Source organism: Nicotiana tabacum, chromosome 1, assembly GCF_000715075.1.
Source record: "Nicotiana tabacum cultivar K326 chromosome 1, ASM71507v2, whole genome shotgun sequence".
NCBI lineage: Eukaryota > Viridiplantae > Streptophyta > Magnoliopsida > Solanales > Solanaceae > Nicotiana > Nicotiana tabacum.
The window spans coordinates 208,148,348-208,165,908 of NC_134080.1; the positions used below are offsets into that span (position 1 = coordinate 208,148,348).

The 17,561-nt window shown below is 36.3% G+C and overlaps 1 protein-coding gene across 1 annotated transcript; it reads right to left on the reverse strand.

The window, feature by feature from the left end:
- Positions 1–2,759: 2,759 nt before the first annotated feature.
- On the reverse strand, positions 2,760–4,270 carry LOC142164714 (uncharacterized). The gene is made up of 4 exons (XM_075223146.1): positions 4,247–4,270; positions 3,659–4,120; positions 3,120–3,589; positions 2,760–2,772 (listed from the first exon to the last, which is right to left on the reverse strand). The coding sequence occupies exons 1-4, from the start codon at positions 4,268–4,270 to the stop codon at positions 2,760–2,762; spliced, it is 969 nt and encodes a 322-aa protein (XP_075079247.1).
- Between the last annotated feature and the right edge of the window lie 13,291 nt (positions 4,271–17,561).

Below are 17,561 nucleotides of genomic sequence, written 5' to 3' on the forward strand. Positions count from 1 at the left end.
CAGAAAATAGGTACATGTAGAGATAAAGACTACCAAAATCAAAAAGCAGCCTAACAAGCCAAGTGAGCTCACCTACAACTTTACCGATGGCCCTATACTCAGCCTCAGCAGAAGATAGAGACACCACAGGTTGTTTCTTGGCCTTCCAACCAATAAGAGAACCACCTAAGAGAATGCAGAACCCAGTAACAGATTTTCTGGTGTCTGGGCAGGTAGCCCAGTAACTATCACAATAAGCAGATAGAGAAAGATCAGGGGAGCTGCTGATGAAGACCCCAACTTCAGAAGAACCTTGAAGATATCTGAGTATATGCAAAGTTGTATGCATGTGAGAGGAAATAGGCTTCTGAAGATATTGACTCTGATGTTGTACAGTAAAAGCCAGGTCTGGTCTAGTGTGAGTGAGAAAGTTGAGCTTACCCACCAGACTTCTATATGTTTCAGGAGAAGGAAGAGGATCGCCCATATCTACCTTGAGCTTGACAGACAGATCTTGAGGACAAGTAACAGGAGTAACATCCTCACAATGGTACTCCTTGAGAAGGTCCTTAACAAATTTTCTCTGATGAAGGAGCAGGTCATCAGAGTGGTAAGCAACTTCAATCCCAAGAAAGTAATTGAGAACCCCCAAGTCTTTGATCTTTAACTTATTATCCAGAAAACTTTTTAAAGCAGTAATTTCTTCCAAATCATTAGTAGTGAGAATAATATTATCAATATATACAACCAACAAGACAGTAGAAGAAGCAGACTTCTTAGAAAAGAGGGAGTAATCATTTAGAGAAGAAGAGTATCCCCTGGAACATAAGGCTTGAGACAACTTGGCATACCAGTGCCTAAAAGCTTGTCTCAAACCATATAAGGACTTCTGAAAAAGGCAAACCAAAGGAGAAGAAGATGAAGCAAAACCAGATAAAGGGGTGGCTGACAACCGAGGGGAAATTTCATATAAACCTCTTCATCCAAATCACTATGCCAAAAGGCATTGTTGACATCAAGTTGAAAAAGAGGCCAATTTTGTTTGACAGCTACAGCAACAAGCCACTTAACAATTGAAAATTTGACAACAGGGGAGAAGATTTTAGTGAAATCCACACCCTCAACTTGGGTGTCACCCCTAACAACCAATCTAGCCTTATATCTTTCCACAGTCCCATCAGCCCTATACTTGATCTTATAAATCCATTTGTAACCAATGGGTTTCTTACCTGGAGGTAGCTAAACTATAGACCAAGTATGATTGGCTTCTAAAGCTTCAAACTCCTTCCTCATGGCCTCCTGCCATACAAGAATAGAGGTAGCCTACTAATATGAGGTAGGCTCTACCTCAGCAGTGTTAACTAAACTATGAAGACAAGCAGAAGAAGAACTGGGGCCAAACAGAGATGGGGGAAGGTTACAAACATAATGTTGTAGATGAACAGAGGGAACATGAGTCCTGCTAGACCTCCTGGGAGCAGGTGGTGTGGGCAAAGAATGAGAATGGTGTTGTGAAGGAGAAGGAGAAGGAGATGGTGGAGAGGGAGACTGTTGATGTGAAAAAGAAGGAGATGGTGAAAGGGAAGTATTAGGTGCAGAAGTTGAAGAAGTATCATGCAAGGAATGATCAGTAGGGAAACTCCGATTAGTAGAGGGGTTAAGAGGAGGAGAAGGAGCATTGGGAATGGACACAGAAGAAGCAAAGGGAAATACATCTTCATGAAAGACTACATCCCTGGATATTGGGGTAAGCTTAGTTTTCAAGTTGTATAATTTGTAACCTTTTTTAGCCAATGGATATCCCAGAAAAACACAAGGGTCAGCTCTAGGTTGGAACTTATCCCTATGGTATTTAGGGACTGAGGCAAAACATAGACAGCCAAATGTTTTAATATGGTTATAAGAAGGAGGTTGTCCAAAAAGTAGCTCAAAAGGTGTTTTGTTGTTAAGAAGTTTAGAAGGGAATCTATTTATAAGATAGGTAGTTGTAAGCACACAATCACCCCAGAATCTAATAGGTAGGTGAGAATGAAAGAGTAAGGCTCTTGAGGTTTCTAACAGATATTGATGCTTCCTTTCAACCACACCATTTTGTTGTGGTATGTGAGAGCAAGAAGTTTAGTGGATTATTCCATTTTCAGCAAAGAACTCACTGCCACAATTACTAGACCCAAGCTCAAATGCATTATCACTTCTAATGGTTTGTACAACAGATTGGAATTGTGTTTTGATCATGGAAATGAAAGCTTTGATAAAAGGAAAGGCACTGCTCTTGGACCTCATAAGGTGAGTCCAAGTAGCTCTAGTGAAGTCATCAACTATTGTTAGGAAATACTTAAACCCATTATGAGTAGGAGTTCCATAAGGACCCCAGGTATCCACATGTATAAGTTGAAAAGCATGTGTAGTTTTAATAGAACTATCAGGAAAAGGTAACCTAGGTTGCCTTGCTAATGGACAAACAATACAAATGAAAGGCTGTTTAGTGGAAAATTTACAAGGTATATGAGAAATTTCTTTCATCCTAACAAAAGGTATATGCCCCAGTCTATTATGCCATAACATCTCCATTTTATTAAATTCATAATGGTATGTACAATGAGAACAAGAAACAGAATCAGAAGCTAATGGAGAATGGTATTTACAAGGAACATCTTCAACAAGTAAATGGGCAGTTATAGAACAAGACTAACATGTTGTTGCATGAGATTGAAGAGAAGGGGAGGACTGCACAAGCCTATAAAGACCATCATCCAATTTACCAATTTTCAGTGGTCTCTTCAGTGAAGGGGCCTGTATCAAGCAGGAAAACTTAGTAAATAGGACAATAGAATCTAACTGGCAGACAAGTTTGGATACAAACATAAGGTTGTAACGAAAACTAGGAATATAAAGGACATGATGCAATGTGAAGCAAAGGAATTGAATGGAACCAGTACATGTTACCTTGACCTTATAACCATTTGGCAAAGTAACTAAGTATGGTATGATTAATGGTTTAATGTCAAATAAAAGGTCTTTATTGGAGGTCATGTGGTTAGTGGCCCCAGAATCTATAATCCAAATGCATTCATCTACTTTAGTTAACATGCAAACACCATAAGATACATCTTTTAGACAACAGGGTGGAGAGAAAGTACCAGCAAAGTTGGCAGATGCCATGAGGCTGGACTGGGGCTTGTGACTCTGAAATTTGTGTCTGTTGAAGCAGAATCATAAGTTGTGAATATTGATCCTTGGTTAACCCAAGAATTAAGGACTCTGACTCAGAAGACCCTTCAGCCGGAGAGTGAGAACTCTCAACAGTATTCTGAAAAACAACAGAATTTGGATATCCCTGCACCTCAACATTTGCAGCAGTCCTCTTACCCTTTGTAAATTTGAAACCTGGTGGGAACCCATGGAGCTTATAATATTTGTCAACCAAATGTCCAGGCTTCTTGAAATACCTACACACTATATTTGACTTGTTGAGATCAAAGTTGACTCTTTGATTGAACTGTTTAAGAGGGGCAGGTGTCCCTGAGAACTTGTTAGTGAGATGGGCATTGAAAGAGGCTGAATCAGTACGGTATTGGGATGGTGAGGACACTTGTCTTTGTCTCTCATCCTGAAGCAAAATGTTGTATGCAGTGTCTCAAGATGGAGGAGGCTGCATCATGAGCAGATTACTCCTAACTCCAACATAAGTGTCATTAAGCCCCATGCGAAAGTGATGCAATTTGTTCTCATCATCTTCTATTTGGAGCTCAGACTTGGCAGCACATGTGCAAGAACTACCACGAGATGCACGTATGAAGCCCAATTCATCCCACAATCTCTCTAGCTTATTGAAGTAAGATGCTATATCTAAAGATCCTTGACTAGTGGATGCTAACTCTTGCTTTATCTCAAAAACCTTGGCACCATTGACAGTACCAAAACTTTTGTTAAGCTGAGTCCAAATACTTTGGGCAATGTCAGAGTACTGGACACTTTCAGCTATGTCTGGTGTAAGGGAGTTGGTCAGCCAAGATATGACCATATTGTTACACCTATCCCACTGCCTAAATTGAGGGGAATTTTCAAGAGGTTTGAGAACTATTCCATCAATAAACCTTATCTTATTCCTAGCAGATAGGGAGACAATCATATTTCGCCTCTATCCACCAAATCCAGTCCCAGAAAAATGATTACTAACCAAGGAAACTCCCAGGACATCAGAAGACAGGATAAACAAGGGACTCGAAGGGTCAGGTATGAAATTAGCAGAGGAACTAGCAAGTACCGAATCAGCAGCAACATTAACCATTTTTGGAGTTCAATTACTCAGTCAGAAAATTTATAGAGTTCAACCACAGCACATGCAGTCATATATCTTCACCACAATCAGTATCTAATAGATTCAAACATCAAAAATTAGCTAGATAAGAGAATACCCTTCGTCTTTGCGACCGAAAGACGGTAACGGCCTTGAACTTGAAAGGAATCAAGCCCTAACAACTGGAAAATGAAAAATCCGGAGGAATCGACTTACTTCCACGTCAATCCGATGAATCTCAGGTACGACAAACCTTTAAAGCTAGCGATTGCGGAAGGAGACTCAATGAAATTAGAAAACCCTAAATTTCTCAGCGAGCAATAAAACTTTGATGAAAATAGGTAAGGGTAACATCGCAAGGAAGCTGTTGAGGAGTAGGAACGGAATCTCCGCTATGATACCATGTGAAAACATTGATTTCCATGGATTGATCGAAATCTATGTCAAGCTTTTGAAGAAATAACGAGAGAAGACAAAAGGAGAGTTCTTCATTTCACAATCTGAAAAAGAGAAAAATGATTTCTGTGTCTTTTAGAAGAGTCCAAAGTTCTGCTATATACAAAAGTGGGCTAACTACCGAAAAAGGCTAACTACTAAAGAATGATAAAAAAATGGGCCTCACTAAATAAGTGGGTTGATAAAAATAAATACAACAAATGGACTTCTTCTTTTATGTGGGGTGTGCCGCAACAGTGTTGTGGTCCAACTTCTTAACTCCAACAGTCAATTTTAAAATTCTTTAAATAAAATTATGCAAAATAAATAAATAATTAAATAAATAAACTCTCAGTGATGTTGTGTTTTGAGTGAGTCCATTTGGCACAAATAATCATTTGGATACCAAACCTTAATGTTAATTTATGAAGTGGGGAAGGATTGTGTTAGGTGTAAGATTAATTATATTGAAGACATTGACACAACCATTTGCGCTAGGCTTTTTCTTTTTGTTTCTTTTTTCTGATAACATCCTATAAAACACTTGAGAAGGGACCATTTGAGGTTTTTTCCATTGGATCTGCAATTACATTAAAGTTTTCTTTAGTCATGAAAAATTAATACAAGTCGTTAAATTGCCATTCAATTATTGAGTTAACTATCGACCTCAAATTTAGCACTATTTAAATAAAAATAATACTCCATTCGGTCCACAATAAATGATCAATTTGCTTTTGACACGCTCATTAAAAAAATACTAAATTCTATACAAAAATACTTAGTATGACTAAACTACCCTTAATTAAATATTTAATGTGAGGAGTAAGAAAACTTTTTTGAGATATGTACATAAGGGTAATTTTGTAAAAACAAATTGAATTTTTTCTTGATTATATAAATGGACACTTATTTTGACCAAAAAAAAAAAAAAAAAAATTGATCACTTATTGTGGACCGGAGGAAATAATGTTTAATAGAGTTATTTTCCTTAAACACTAAATTGGTCTAGCTTGGTCGCCTTGATTGTTTTCAAACAAATCTAATGTTTGACCAAGCTTTGCCAACCGATAATAGTTGAAGGTCAAACGGAGTAATAGGGAGAGGAGATTGATATATGACAACTTCACTTGACCTATAGATAGTGTATCTATACTTTTCTTTCCTTTTTTTATTGTTATGGGATTGACAAGAGAGAGTTGTTTAAGTGTTAAGCACCATCTACTTCTAACTCTGAGATTACGGGTTCGAGTTTATCAAGGGAATAAAGTGAAAAGCTCTTGGAGTTTGAGGTCAAAATGTGGGTTGCGAGTGGGCCAGTGCCCATTCTCCCTCTTGATCTTAAGTTTTTAAACCGGTTTGTATTCCACAAAGTGTCACTAGTCCAAGCAGTGGCAAATGCAGTCTTGTGCTGCTGGTTTAACCGAATTCAGTATTTTCATTACAAAATTCAAATGGTTTCAATTTAATGTATTTTAATATATATAATTTGTATTAATAAACTTGATATAAATTGTTCTAGGGTTTGATAAACGACGGAGCTCGAGTGATCGGTGTCGTCGGAGTTCCGCCATTCGGGTGCTTGCCGGTGGTCATCACGCTGAATTCCGGCGGTGCACTTCAACCCCGCCAATGTGTTGAGTCGTACTCTGCCGTTGGTAGAGAGTACAATTTGCTTCTTCAACATTTGCTAAAGAGTATGCAAATTCATGACACAAAACTATTCTACGTCGATATCTACAATCCTTTAAACGACATGATACGAAATTCAACTAAATATGGTGAGCGCCCAAAAGTTTTCCATTTTGGATTTACTAACTAAATAGATACATCAATAGCATATACGTACTATCAATGTATCACTGGATCAATTTAATCAGCCGTAGTTCTTAATCATCAATTTACTAATTTCACTTATTATAACTAGTTATATGTGGGGTGGATATAAACTATAAGTTCCGGGTTCATCTAAACTCTTAGACATTATGTAGGCGTGGTTCGGGACATGTATATGTGTTAAAAAATCATTAAGTAAATGCAATATAATTAATTTTGCACATAGTAGATCAAATAGGTTGATGGTGTATAAAATCCCGAACCAACAACAACAACAATAAACCCAGTATAATCTCACAAATGAGATCTGAGGAGGGTAGTATGTGAGCACGTGATTTTTGCCCTATATGAATTACTCCTACAAATTCAAAACAAAATAATTTTTCCATTGTTTGCAATTTTGTGAATTTTTGTGGCATTTTCTGTTAATTGTTTGCATTTGTCTGTGCATGTTTATTCTATTTAATTAATGAAAATATAAAAATATGTTGCAACTGCATTTAGGATTTAACTTTGCACTTTTGAATTAAGTAGTAAATTAGTTATTTTATAAGAATTGGAACATCGCAAAGTAGTTATTTTTGCATTTTTAATTTTAATTTTTGAACTTTGGTAGTTTTTCCTTTAATTTGGTTTAATTAATTGTGGTAATTATTAGTTAGAGTTAATTAATTCAATGTGGTAGGGTTAATTTGATTTAGGATTTAGTTTGGGTTTTATTTGAAATTTTTTTAATTAAAAGAGTTTGAAAATAAAAGAATTAATTTGGAAAGGAATGAAAAGAAAAAGAAAGAAATCAGTTTTTGGGCCAATTCCATGCAAATTCCGTAGGCCCAAACATTTTGTCCTGAGACCCGTCCAAATTGAAACCCTGACCCGCCCCTAACCCGGCACGAACCAAACGACGCCGTTTTGCTATCCCCAGATCTGAACCGTTGATCTCTTTCAATCTAACGGACAGGAACTGAGGATCTTTTAGTATATAATGGTCCGAACCCTTACCCCCCCTCTCTCATCGTCTCTCTCGACTCCACCCCTTCAGAGATAGAAAACCTACCCGCCGCCCCTAATTCCCACCGCCTTAACCTTGCGGCGTCATTACCAAATGACCCCAAATCGATACCACATAATCACCTCACTCCTCTCTTTCCAAATCCACCCTCCATGTCCTTCGAATCCCCCCGAATCCCATCGAATCTCGAATTTAAGGTCAGAGCTAGAGGTCCCCAGGAACCAAAATTGCTCCGCCTTTAATTCTGTGATTGCATGTTGTTGTTTTGGACAATTTGAACCGAAATGGGTTTTTTTTTGGTTGTTCCCGATTGGAACAATCATTTGACACCTATTTTTGGATTAAATCGGAGGAGTCGTTCCCGATTCGGAGCAGCCATGTCGCTTGATTAGGTATTTGCTCTTCCCTTTTCTTTTTTCTTCCTCCATTCTCTCACCTTCTTGCTTTGGAAGCTTCCTGACCTTGTCAAAGTTTTCATTCCTTTTGATTCTCTTCTTCAAAAGAACGAGTTCATTTTAATCTCTGAGTTTTATTAAAGGGAAAATCAATTGTTGACACTTTGTTTTAAGATTGGTCTTAAGTGCTTTTAAAGAAAATCGATTGTTTTTAGAGTTCCTTTTATTTGTTTGTCTGAAATTGCTTAGTCTGTTAATTAATAGTTTAGTTAATTCCGTTGCTGTTGGTTTAATTGATTAGTTCAGATTTTTTTAGAATGTTTGGTTCAAGTGTGTGTTCTCCTGTCGCTTACAAAGGATTTGAATTAAGTTGTTTGGGTTATGGGTTTGCACAAAATTAATTATGTGCAATATAATTAATTTTGCACATAGTAGATCAAATAGGTTGATGGTATATAAAATCCCGAACCAACAACAACAACAATAAACCCAGTATAATATCACAAATAGGATTTGATGAGGGTAGTATATACGCAAACTTACCCTTACCTTATGAAGGTAGAGAGACTATTTCCAATAGACACTCGGTTCAGTATAATCCTAAACCAATCATATAAAATTCAATTCTTGAATCCACCCTCAATTATATAAAATTTGAGTTTATAGTATAAAAATTCTTCTATAAGTTAGACTCTTCCTCTTTCTATTTTGGTCTTTTATTTCAAGGATACTTCATTTGTTTCATCTTGCCCATCCAACTTTTCCTAATTAAGAAATTAATTTTGTAGGTTTTACTGAAATTACCACGGGCTGTTGTGGAAGTGGATTTATTGAAACTTCAAGAGCTACTTTCATTAATAGCACACTATTAAAAATATAATACAAAAGATTAGCATTAATTAATGATTAACAAATATGGCAGTAAAATATTTATACATATAGCAGATTTAATTCAATTCAAATCAGCAAGAATCAAGCTGTTTAAAAAGGCAGTCCTAGTATTTAATATATTTCCCTATTTTTTCTGTCCATTCTATACCATGTTTTATATTTTTTTTAGAAACCAATCCATTCCATAAGAGATTTTTCTTTTTCATACATGGACCTTTTTATATAATGTTATGTAGCAAATTATACATCTTTATATTCTAACAAAATAAAATACATATATTTACGAAAAAATTATAATGTATGTTTGTGGTGTATATACATTATAAATCATATATTTTTTTAGGAAAATTCATATATATATATATACATATGTTGTTTATATATGTCTTTATATTTAATTATATATCATCGATCCATTCCATAGTAATTTTTTTCGTTTTTACTCATGGACCTTTTTTATTCAACTTAATCCTAGCAAAATTATATATTTGTATATTCCAATGGAATAAAATACATATATTTCGTGAAAAAAAATATAATGTATGTTTATGGTATATTATAAATCATGTGTTTTTTTAGGAAAAATTATGTATATATGCATATGTTATTTATACACTTATTTATATTTAAAGAGATATTATAAATATGCCATTTATATTTTGCACTAATATAACATGCATATTTGTACAAATTATCCGTATATAAATAGTATATGTGACATATTTTTTTCTTCTATATACATATTAGTGGCATACTAATATTTTAGATTAAATTTTATGTAAGGTATATGCTAGAGCATATACTTTGAATAATATCAATATAATAATGTAGTATGATGTATATGTAAGTTATATATGTGGTATATATATATATATGACATATTGATGGTACATTATAAATTATCACAATATAATATACTTGAAATTTATTAAATATATATTTTTAGTTAAAATAAAATTATACAGAAAAAAGTTTAAAATAAAATTGTACAGAAAAAAGTTTAAAACTCAAAAAAGAAAGAAATACTAAAATTCTCATTGTGTAGAGAGAATTATTTTTGAGATATTCTTCTTTCAGAATCTTTGATATATTTGGGTAAGTGTTATTTATGGAAGAGAAAAAAGAAGTTATAGAAGAGTGAGAGAAAAGAAAATGTAGTAAAAAGTGTATTAATGTAGAGGAATCCCTTAGTTAATGGAGTTATCAAAATGAAAGTGCTAAAAAGGTAAAAAAAAAAAAAAGAAATGCTATTTTTAGAATAAACAAAGTCTACTATCATTTATGATAATAATTTTTAAAAAAGGACCAAGCATTTAAAAATCTCAAACTTGAATCCTCTGCAATCCAAAGTCAATTGTTTGCAATAATCCTTCACAACATATATTTTGGGATTCAGTCCACCCAACTCAAGTTACTTATTACACTTTGTTCCAGGCCTTGCGTCCTACACTTGATTTTGCTATCAAACAATAAATAATATTTTTGTGAAGAATTAGTAAAGAGAAAACAAGTAATCAGAAATTATTATGAAACATGTATTTCCAAGTGTGGATGATTATGGTTGACATACAAATTTCTGATTCTTCTCCCTTTTATCTCCTTTATTTATTTCCACCTTTATAATTTTATGGAATATATTGCTCACAATGAAATCCTGAAGTAGATAAGTAACAAATACTGGCACCGAATTGCACATGCACCTAACTTAGAAAATAGAAGAAAAAAGTGAAAACGTATGATCATTTATATCTAACCATGAAAGTAGCAAAAACTTATATAAATTTTATTTCATAAATTTTAATGATTTTGAATTTACGATCAAATTGAAGAAATTCAATTCTCGAAATTCAAACAGTTACATAAGTTGGGACAGGGAGAATAACATATCTTATTCTAGAATCAAAAGTGCACCAATTTCGATAACTACAAGGCCTATTAATGCTCCAATGTATTATTTAAAGGAATTTTTACATTATTCATATACCATATAGTAAACTATATTACCCTCCATGCTTAATTTTTAATATAATTACCTTTTATATACCTAATTATCATTTATGTACCCTTTTAGGATTTTAATGGTATTAATTATTCTCCTAATTTTACTCAACCATATATTCCCACTCCCACAAGTTTCTCTCTCCAAATCCCACCACCTCACTCACGTATCAAACCACACCCATGATTTTCTCTTCAATAACCTACGATTTCCTCTTCTAAAACCAGCGAAAATCTGTAACCCTCCACAATTGACAACCATTAAAAAGTTTTGAAACTTTGAATTCGAATTTAGGTTTTCAAAAGACATTGTTTGTTTGGATTGGATGTTGTTGTAAAGAATTGAGAATTCTCTCTACGTCTCTCTCTATCTCTCAATCCCAAATTTCAGTAATATAAGAGGAAAGGAAAAGAGAGCAGCAATTCCACCATTGACAGCCATTAAAAAGCTTTGAAGCTTTGAATTCGAAGTTGGGTTTTCAAAAATCATTATTTGTTTAGATTGGGTATTATTGCAAATAATTAGAAATATGGTTTGGAGTTTATATCTCAATTTTGAGGGGTTTTGGTGAAGATTGGACTTGGTTTTGGCTGAATTTCAAATTGAAACTCGAAGAAGAAGAAGAAGAAGAAGAAGAAGAAGAAGAAGAAGAAGAAGAAGAAGAAGAAGAAGAAGAAGAAGAAGGCATGACATACATTATATTGCAGAAATTATAGAAAAATTGTAGATAAGTTATATAATATATAATATTAGTTGTATGAAATTTATTTTTACTATGTATAAATCAGATACAAAATATACAAAAGACATATTGTATAAATTTTGTATAAAATCTGTATGTAAGTTTTATGTTATTGTAGTTGTATTTAACTGGGTGGAAATAATATGTGAAAATTGTAGATAAGTTATATTCCTCTATAACGGGAGATGTTGGCATATCAAGTAACTTTAGTGTTCCAAACGAACATGCATGAAAATAAAGATAAATTCTGTTATGAACAGTTTGTAGAAATTTTGTAGATAATTTATAGAAACATTGAAATTCTGTATTTTCATATTAATTTTTCAAATGATATGTAGCTTTATTGTAGAATAATGTAGAAATTTTGTAGACATTGTGAAAATTCATACTGATATATATATATTTACTCTGATATGTAGTTTATTTGTAGATAAAATGTAGATAAAATGTAGGACATTTATATACAACTAGAATTTGATATAATGTGTAACAGCACAAAGATGCAACTGTGTTCTTATTGGTGATACTCAATTCCATATTGAAATCGTGAACAGTTATACATAGCAGATATGATCCTAAGTTTTTGTTTTTTCAAATTTCATACATAGTTAAATGAATAAAAAATAACTAAATAAACAACAGAATACAATTTTTCTATAATTTTTCTACAATTTCTGCAATATAATGTATGTCATGTCGTCTTCTTCTTGCTTCGTGTTTCAATTTGAAATTCAGCCAAAACCAAGTCTAATCTTCACCAAAACCCCTCAAAATTGAGATATAAACTCCAAACCATATTCCCAATTATTTGCAACAACACCCAATCCAAACAAATAATAATTTTTGAAAACCCAAATTCGAAATTCTCTAAATCTCCCATAGCTATCCTAATTCCCATTCAGTTGTAGCATAATTGGGATTTGGACATAAATGTGTTTGTTGCAGAAGATTATAGAAGATTTAGTCATTTTTGATTTGTGAAATCATAAAAAATGATGAAACATGAAGCGGGATCGTCCTATTTTTGTTTTCTAAGAGGTTAACTTGTCAAAGAGAATTAAGCTGTTGGAAAAAAAAATTAGAACTCAGCTAATATGTGAACTGAGATAACGAGAGAAACTTAGCACCTTAGTGATTCATGTGTCATTGAACACAACAACAACAATAACTACCCAGTAAAATCCCACAAAGTGGGGTCTGGGGAGGGTAATGTGTACGCAGACCTTACCCCTACCCTGATAGGGCAGAGAGGTTGTTTCCGATAGACCCTCGACTCAGAATCATGTGTCATTGAACACGTTTTTGGAAATTTGCAATGATTAGTTTATGCAAAATTAACTCTGAAACTTTTCAAATTACACCACGAAAATCGAAATCTCGGCAGTATTTGTGGTTTTGTGACTCTAGGTTTCTTGATAATTGATTTTGCTTGAAGCTTTCAAACTCCATTTAGCGCGCCTAAATAAGGAAGCCTACAGCTACAATGATTCCTTATTTAATGAATTGTCTATATTTTGTAGAAATACTATTAGCATGGCAGGTAATATGCAAATTATGAACATATTTGGTAATATAATTTCCTATATGGTATATGAAACGACCCATTTCCGTAATAGCTCATGAAGGCGCCCGACACCATTGCCAGGCAAGCCAACGCGGAAACATAATTAAATTCTTATATTACTTTTATCAGAAACAAGTAAAGCAGATGCTCCAATTTAGATTTAAACTCAGAAGTATATAACCCAATTATACAATCCAGAGTAAATGTCTACTAATGTGTGTGCCAAGACCTGGTGTCACAAGTATATGCATCTAGTAGAATATACAAAAGAATGTCTCTATCCTACTGTCTGAGATAGAAAAGACAGCAAAAGTAAGAAAAGACTCCATCCGGCTGCTGAACGGCATAGGAAGGAAGCAGCTTACCGTGGAAGTCCCGGTCACTAAATCAGGGGCGCGCACCAGACTGGTAACCGGATATACCTGCCTTAGATCTTGTACAATTAAGTACAGAAGTGTAGTATGAGTACATAAACAATATGTACCCAGTAAGTATCCCATCTAATCTCGAAGAAGTAGAGACGAGAGGTCGACTTGATATTTACTAGGGTCAAAATAATATGATAAAGTGTTATGCTAAGCATGGGGATCACCAGTAATCAACAGTTTATAACGAAAAGCAATAATCATGTTCTTGACCATATTTCAGTTAGCCATTTACATTTCAAAATACTTAACAAAACAAGTCATGTATAAGATTTCGCATAAATATCATGCGCACATTATGCCGAGGTCGACGGCCCGCTCCAATAGAAAATAAACTGTGCATTGCCGAGGGTCGAACGGCGCGAACCATAGATGCATCTATTTATACTGAGGCGATCGAACCGATCCATAAATGTCAAGAAACGTCAAGAATACATACAAAGGCGCATTTATATACAAATAGATTCTTATAAGAGTTCAACAAGTTCACATGTTCACCTTTATTTCTTTCCAAGTCTCTAACATATCATAAATGATCACATTAGCAAGTTAATATGGAGATATTCACAATTTAGGCATGATGTGGGTCCTAATCTACCCAAGCAATTAACGTCATAGTAGCTACGCACGGACTCTCGTCACCTAGTGCATACGTAGCCCCCGCATTTAGTAGCAATTTTCTCAATTATTATACCTATGGGGACAATTCCCTCTTACAAGGTTAGAAAGGAGACTCACCTCACTCCAAACGCACTTCCAAATATCAAGAACAAGTCCAAGCCCTCAATTCGGAGCCGAACAATCCCAAACCAGTCAATAAAGTAAGAACTAGTCAATATAGACTCACAAGATCGAATTCTAACTATTTAAGCAATCTCCCAACCTTTTACACAAGTTTCTTAAATTCTGACCCCGGGCCCACGTGCCCGGATTCCGAGATTTTTCGAAGGAAGTTGTTCTCTACAACCTAAGTATCAATAATATATGATTCTTAATTCATTTCATAACAAATTTCGTGGTTAAATCTAAATTTTATTAAAACCTTAGGTCTTGCTCTAACCCCTTGATTTTTACCTAATTTCTAGTGTTTAATCAATCTAATATTCAAGTATTAAACTAAAGATGGATGAAATAAACTTACCTCACAATGCTAAGTGGAAGTCTTCTCTCCAAATCTTCCAAAATCGCCAATGGAAGAGTGTATAAGTGATAAAAATGGTATTGAACTCGTATTAAATGAACCTCACTGCCCAGCGATTTCCGCATCTACAGTCAGGGGACCGTATCTGTGGTCCCGCATCTACGAGAATTAGACCGCATCTGCGAAAAGGGGAGGGAAAGCTGGTACTGCATCTGCAGTCTCAGGGCCGCATCTGCGGTCTCAGGGCCGCATCTGCGGTTTCCTGGCCTGGCCACCTGGGCCGCTTCTACGATGGAAGAACCGCACCTACGGTTCCGCATCTGCGGTCCAAGAACCGCAGATGTGGTTATGACAAAAGCAGCAATCCTTCAGCCCTTTTCCAAATTTTCCACTTCACTCGAGCCTCGTCCGTTTGACGCTCGGGGCTCCCGGGCCCCACCCGAACATACTGACAAGTCTGAAATCACGAGACGAACATACTCGAATCTTTGGAACACCCGAAACAACGCCAAATCTAGATATCATCCCCTAAATCCAGATGAATCAAACTTATGAACTTCATGTTCTTAATTTCCCTCTAACGGGCCAAAACGCCCTTAAACTACTCGGATTGACACCAAAATTTTCAGGCAAGTCTTAAATGATATTTCGGACCTGTACCAGGTTTTGGAACCAAAATACGAGCCCGATACCTAGGAAATCAATGATTACTTAGTTTCTTTAAATCCTTAAAACTTCAAATTAATAATTTCTAATAAAAATTCATTACTCGGGCTAGGGACCTCGAAATTCGATCCTGGGCATACGCCCAGGTCCCATATTTTTCCACGGACCCTCCGGGACCGTCGAATCACGGATCCGGGTCCATTGCTCAAAATGTTGACCAAAGTCAAACTTAGTCTTTTAAGAGAATCTTAAAGAATCAAATGGACATATTTCACTCAAAACTCTTCCAATTCCCGAATCGACCATCCCCGCAAGTCGTAAATTAGCTAAAGTAAGAACGAAAAGTTTTATTTAAGGGAACGAGGTCTTAGAAGGCAAAACGACTAGTCGGATCGTTATATTCTCCACCTTTTAAACAAACGTTCATCCTCGAACAAACATAGAAAAGTACCTGAACTGCTGAATAAATGGGGATATCTGCTTTGCATGTCCTCCCCGGACTCCCAGGTCGCCTCCTCAACTGGTTGGCCCCTCCACTGGACCCTCACCACAGAAATCCTCTTGGACCTCAACTGGCGATCGTGTCTATCAATAATGGCAACTGGCTCCTCCTCGTAACCCAAACTCTCATCCAGCTAGATAGTACAGTAGTCCAACACATTGGATAGGTCAGCGTGATACTTCCGAAGCATCGATACATGAAAAACTAGATGAACTCCCGATAAGCTGGGGGGTAAAGCAAGCTCATAGGAAACCTCCCCAACTCGCCGCAACACCTCAAAGGGACCAATAAACATTGGGCTCAACTTGCCCTTCTTCCCGAACCTCATAATGCCCTTTATTGGTGAGACTTTCAAGAGAACCTTCTCGCCAATCATAAATGATACGTCACGTGCCTTTTGATCCGCGTAACTCTTCTGCCTGGACTGAGCTATGCGAAGCCTCTCCTGAATCAACTTTACCTTATCCAAGGCATCCTGTACCAATTCTGTACCGAGTAACTTAGCCTCACCCGGCTCAAACCACCCAATAGGAGAACGACAACGTCGACCGTATAAAGCCTCGTACGGAGCCATCTCTATGCTAGACTGATAGCTGTTGTTGTACGCAAACTCCGCTAAAGGCAAGAACTGATCCCACTTCCCCCAAAGTCATCACACATGCTCTACGCATATCCTCTAAAATCTGAACCGTCTGCTCCGACTGCCCGTCGGTATGAGGATGGAATGCTATGCTAAGCTCTACATGGGTCCCCAACTCACTCTGAATGGCTCTCCAGAAATGGGAAGTGAACTGAGGGCCTCTGTCTGATATGATGGAAACAGGCACACTGTGCAACCGAACTATCTCCCGAATATAAACCTGAGCATACCTCTCCGTTGTATAGGTAGTCACCACTGGAATGAAGTAAGCCGACTTGGTCAACCTATCCACAATGACCCATACTGAATCAAATTTCTGAAAAGTCCGTGGAAATCCAACTACGAAATCCATGGTGATATGCTCCCACTTCCACTCCGGAATAGGCATCTTCTGAAGTAGTCCACCCGGCCTCTGGTGCTCATACTTGACCTGTTGGAAATTCAAATATTTAGCCACATACTTCACTATGTACTTCTTCATTCTCCGCAACCAAAAATGCTGCCTCAAGTCACGATACATCTTCGTGACACCCGAATGAATGGAATACCGCGAACTGTGGGCCTCTTCTAGAATCCTCTCCCTCAGGCCATCAATATTAGGAACACATAGACGGCCCTGAAGCCGTAAAACACCGTCCTCACTAATAGAAACCTCCTTGGCACCTTCCTGAAGTACCGTCTCTCTGAGAACCGCCAAATGTGGATCATTGAACTGCCGGGCCTTGATCTGCCCCAATAAAGAAGACTGAGCCACCACGCACGCAAGAACTCGGCTGGGCTCTAAAATGTCCAACCTCACAAGTCTGTTAGCCAAGGACTGAATGTCCAAAGCTAGTGGCCTCTTCCCTGCTGAAATGAATGCCAAACTATCCATACTCTATGCCTTCCTGCTTAAGGCATCCGCAACCACATTTGCCTTGCCCGGATGATAAAGAATGGTAATGTCATAATCCTTCAGCAACTCAAGCCACCTGCGCTGCCTCAAATTAAGATCCCTCTTCTTGAACAAATGCTGCAAGCTGCGATGATCAGTATAA

Bases quoted from the DNA above. Each gene is read 5' to 3' on its own strand.
- LOC142164714 (XM_075223146.1), bottom strand. From the start codon at position 4,270: ATGGTTAATGTTGCTGCTGATTCG. The intron at 4,121-4,246 runs GTACTTGCTAGT...TTTGGTGGATAG, and splicing joins TTAATGTTGCTGCTGATTCG to AGGCGAAATATGATTGTCTC. The intron at 3,590-3,658 runs GTTAGGAGTAAT...ATTTTGCTTCAG, and splicing joins TTAATGACACTTATGTTGGA to GATGAGAGACAAAGACAAGT.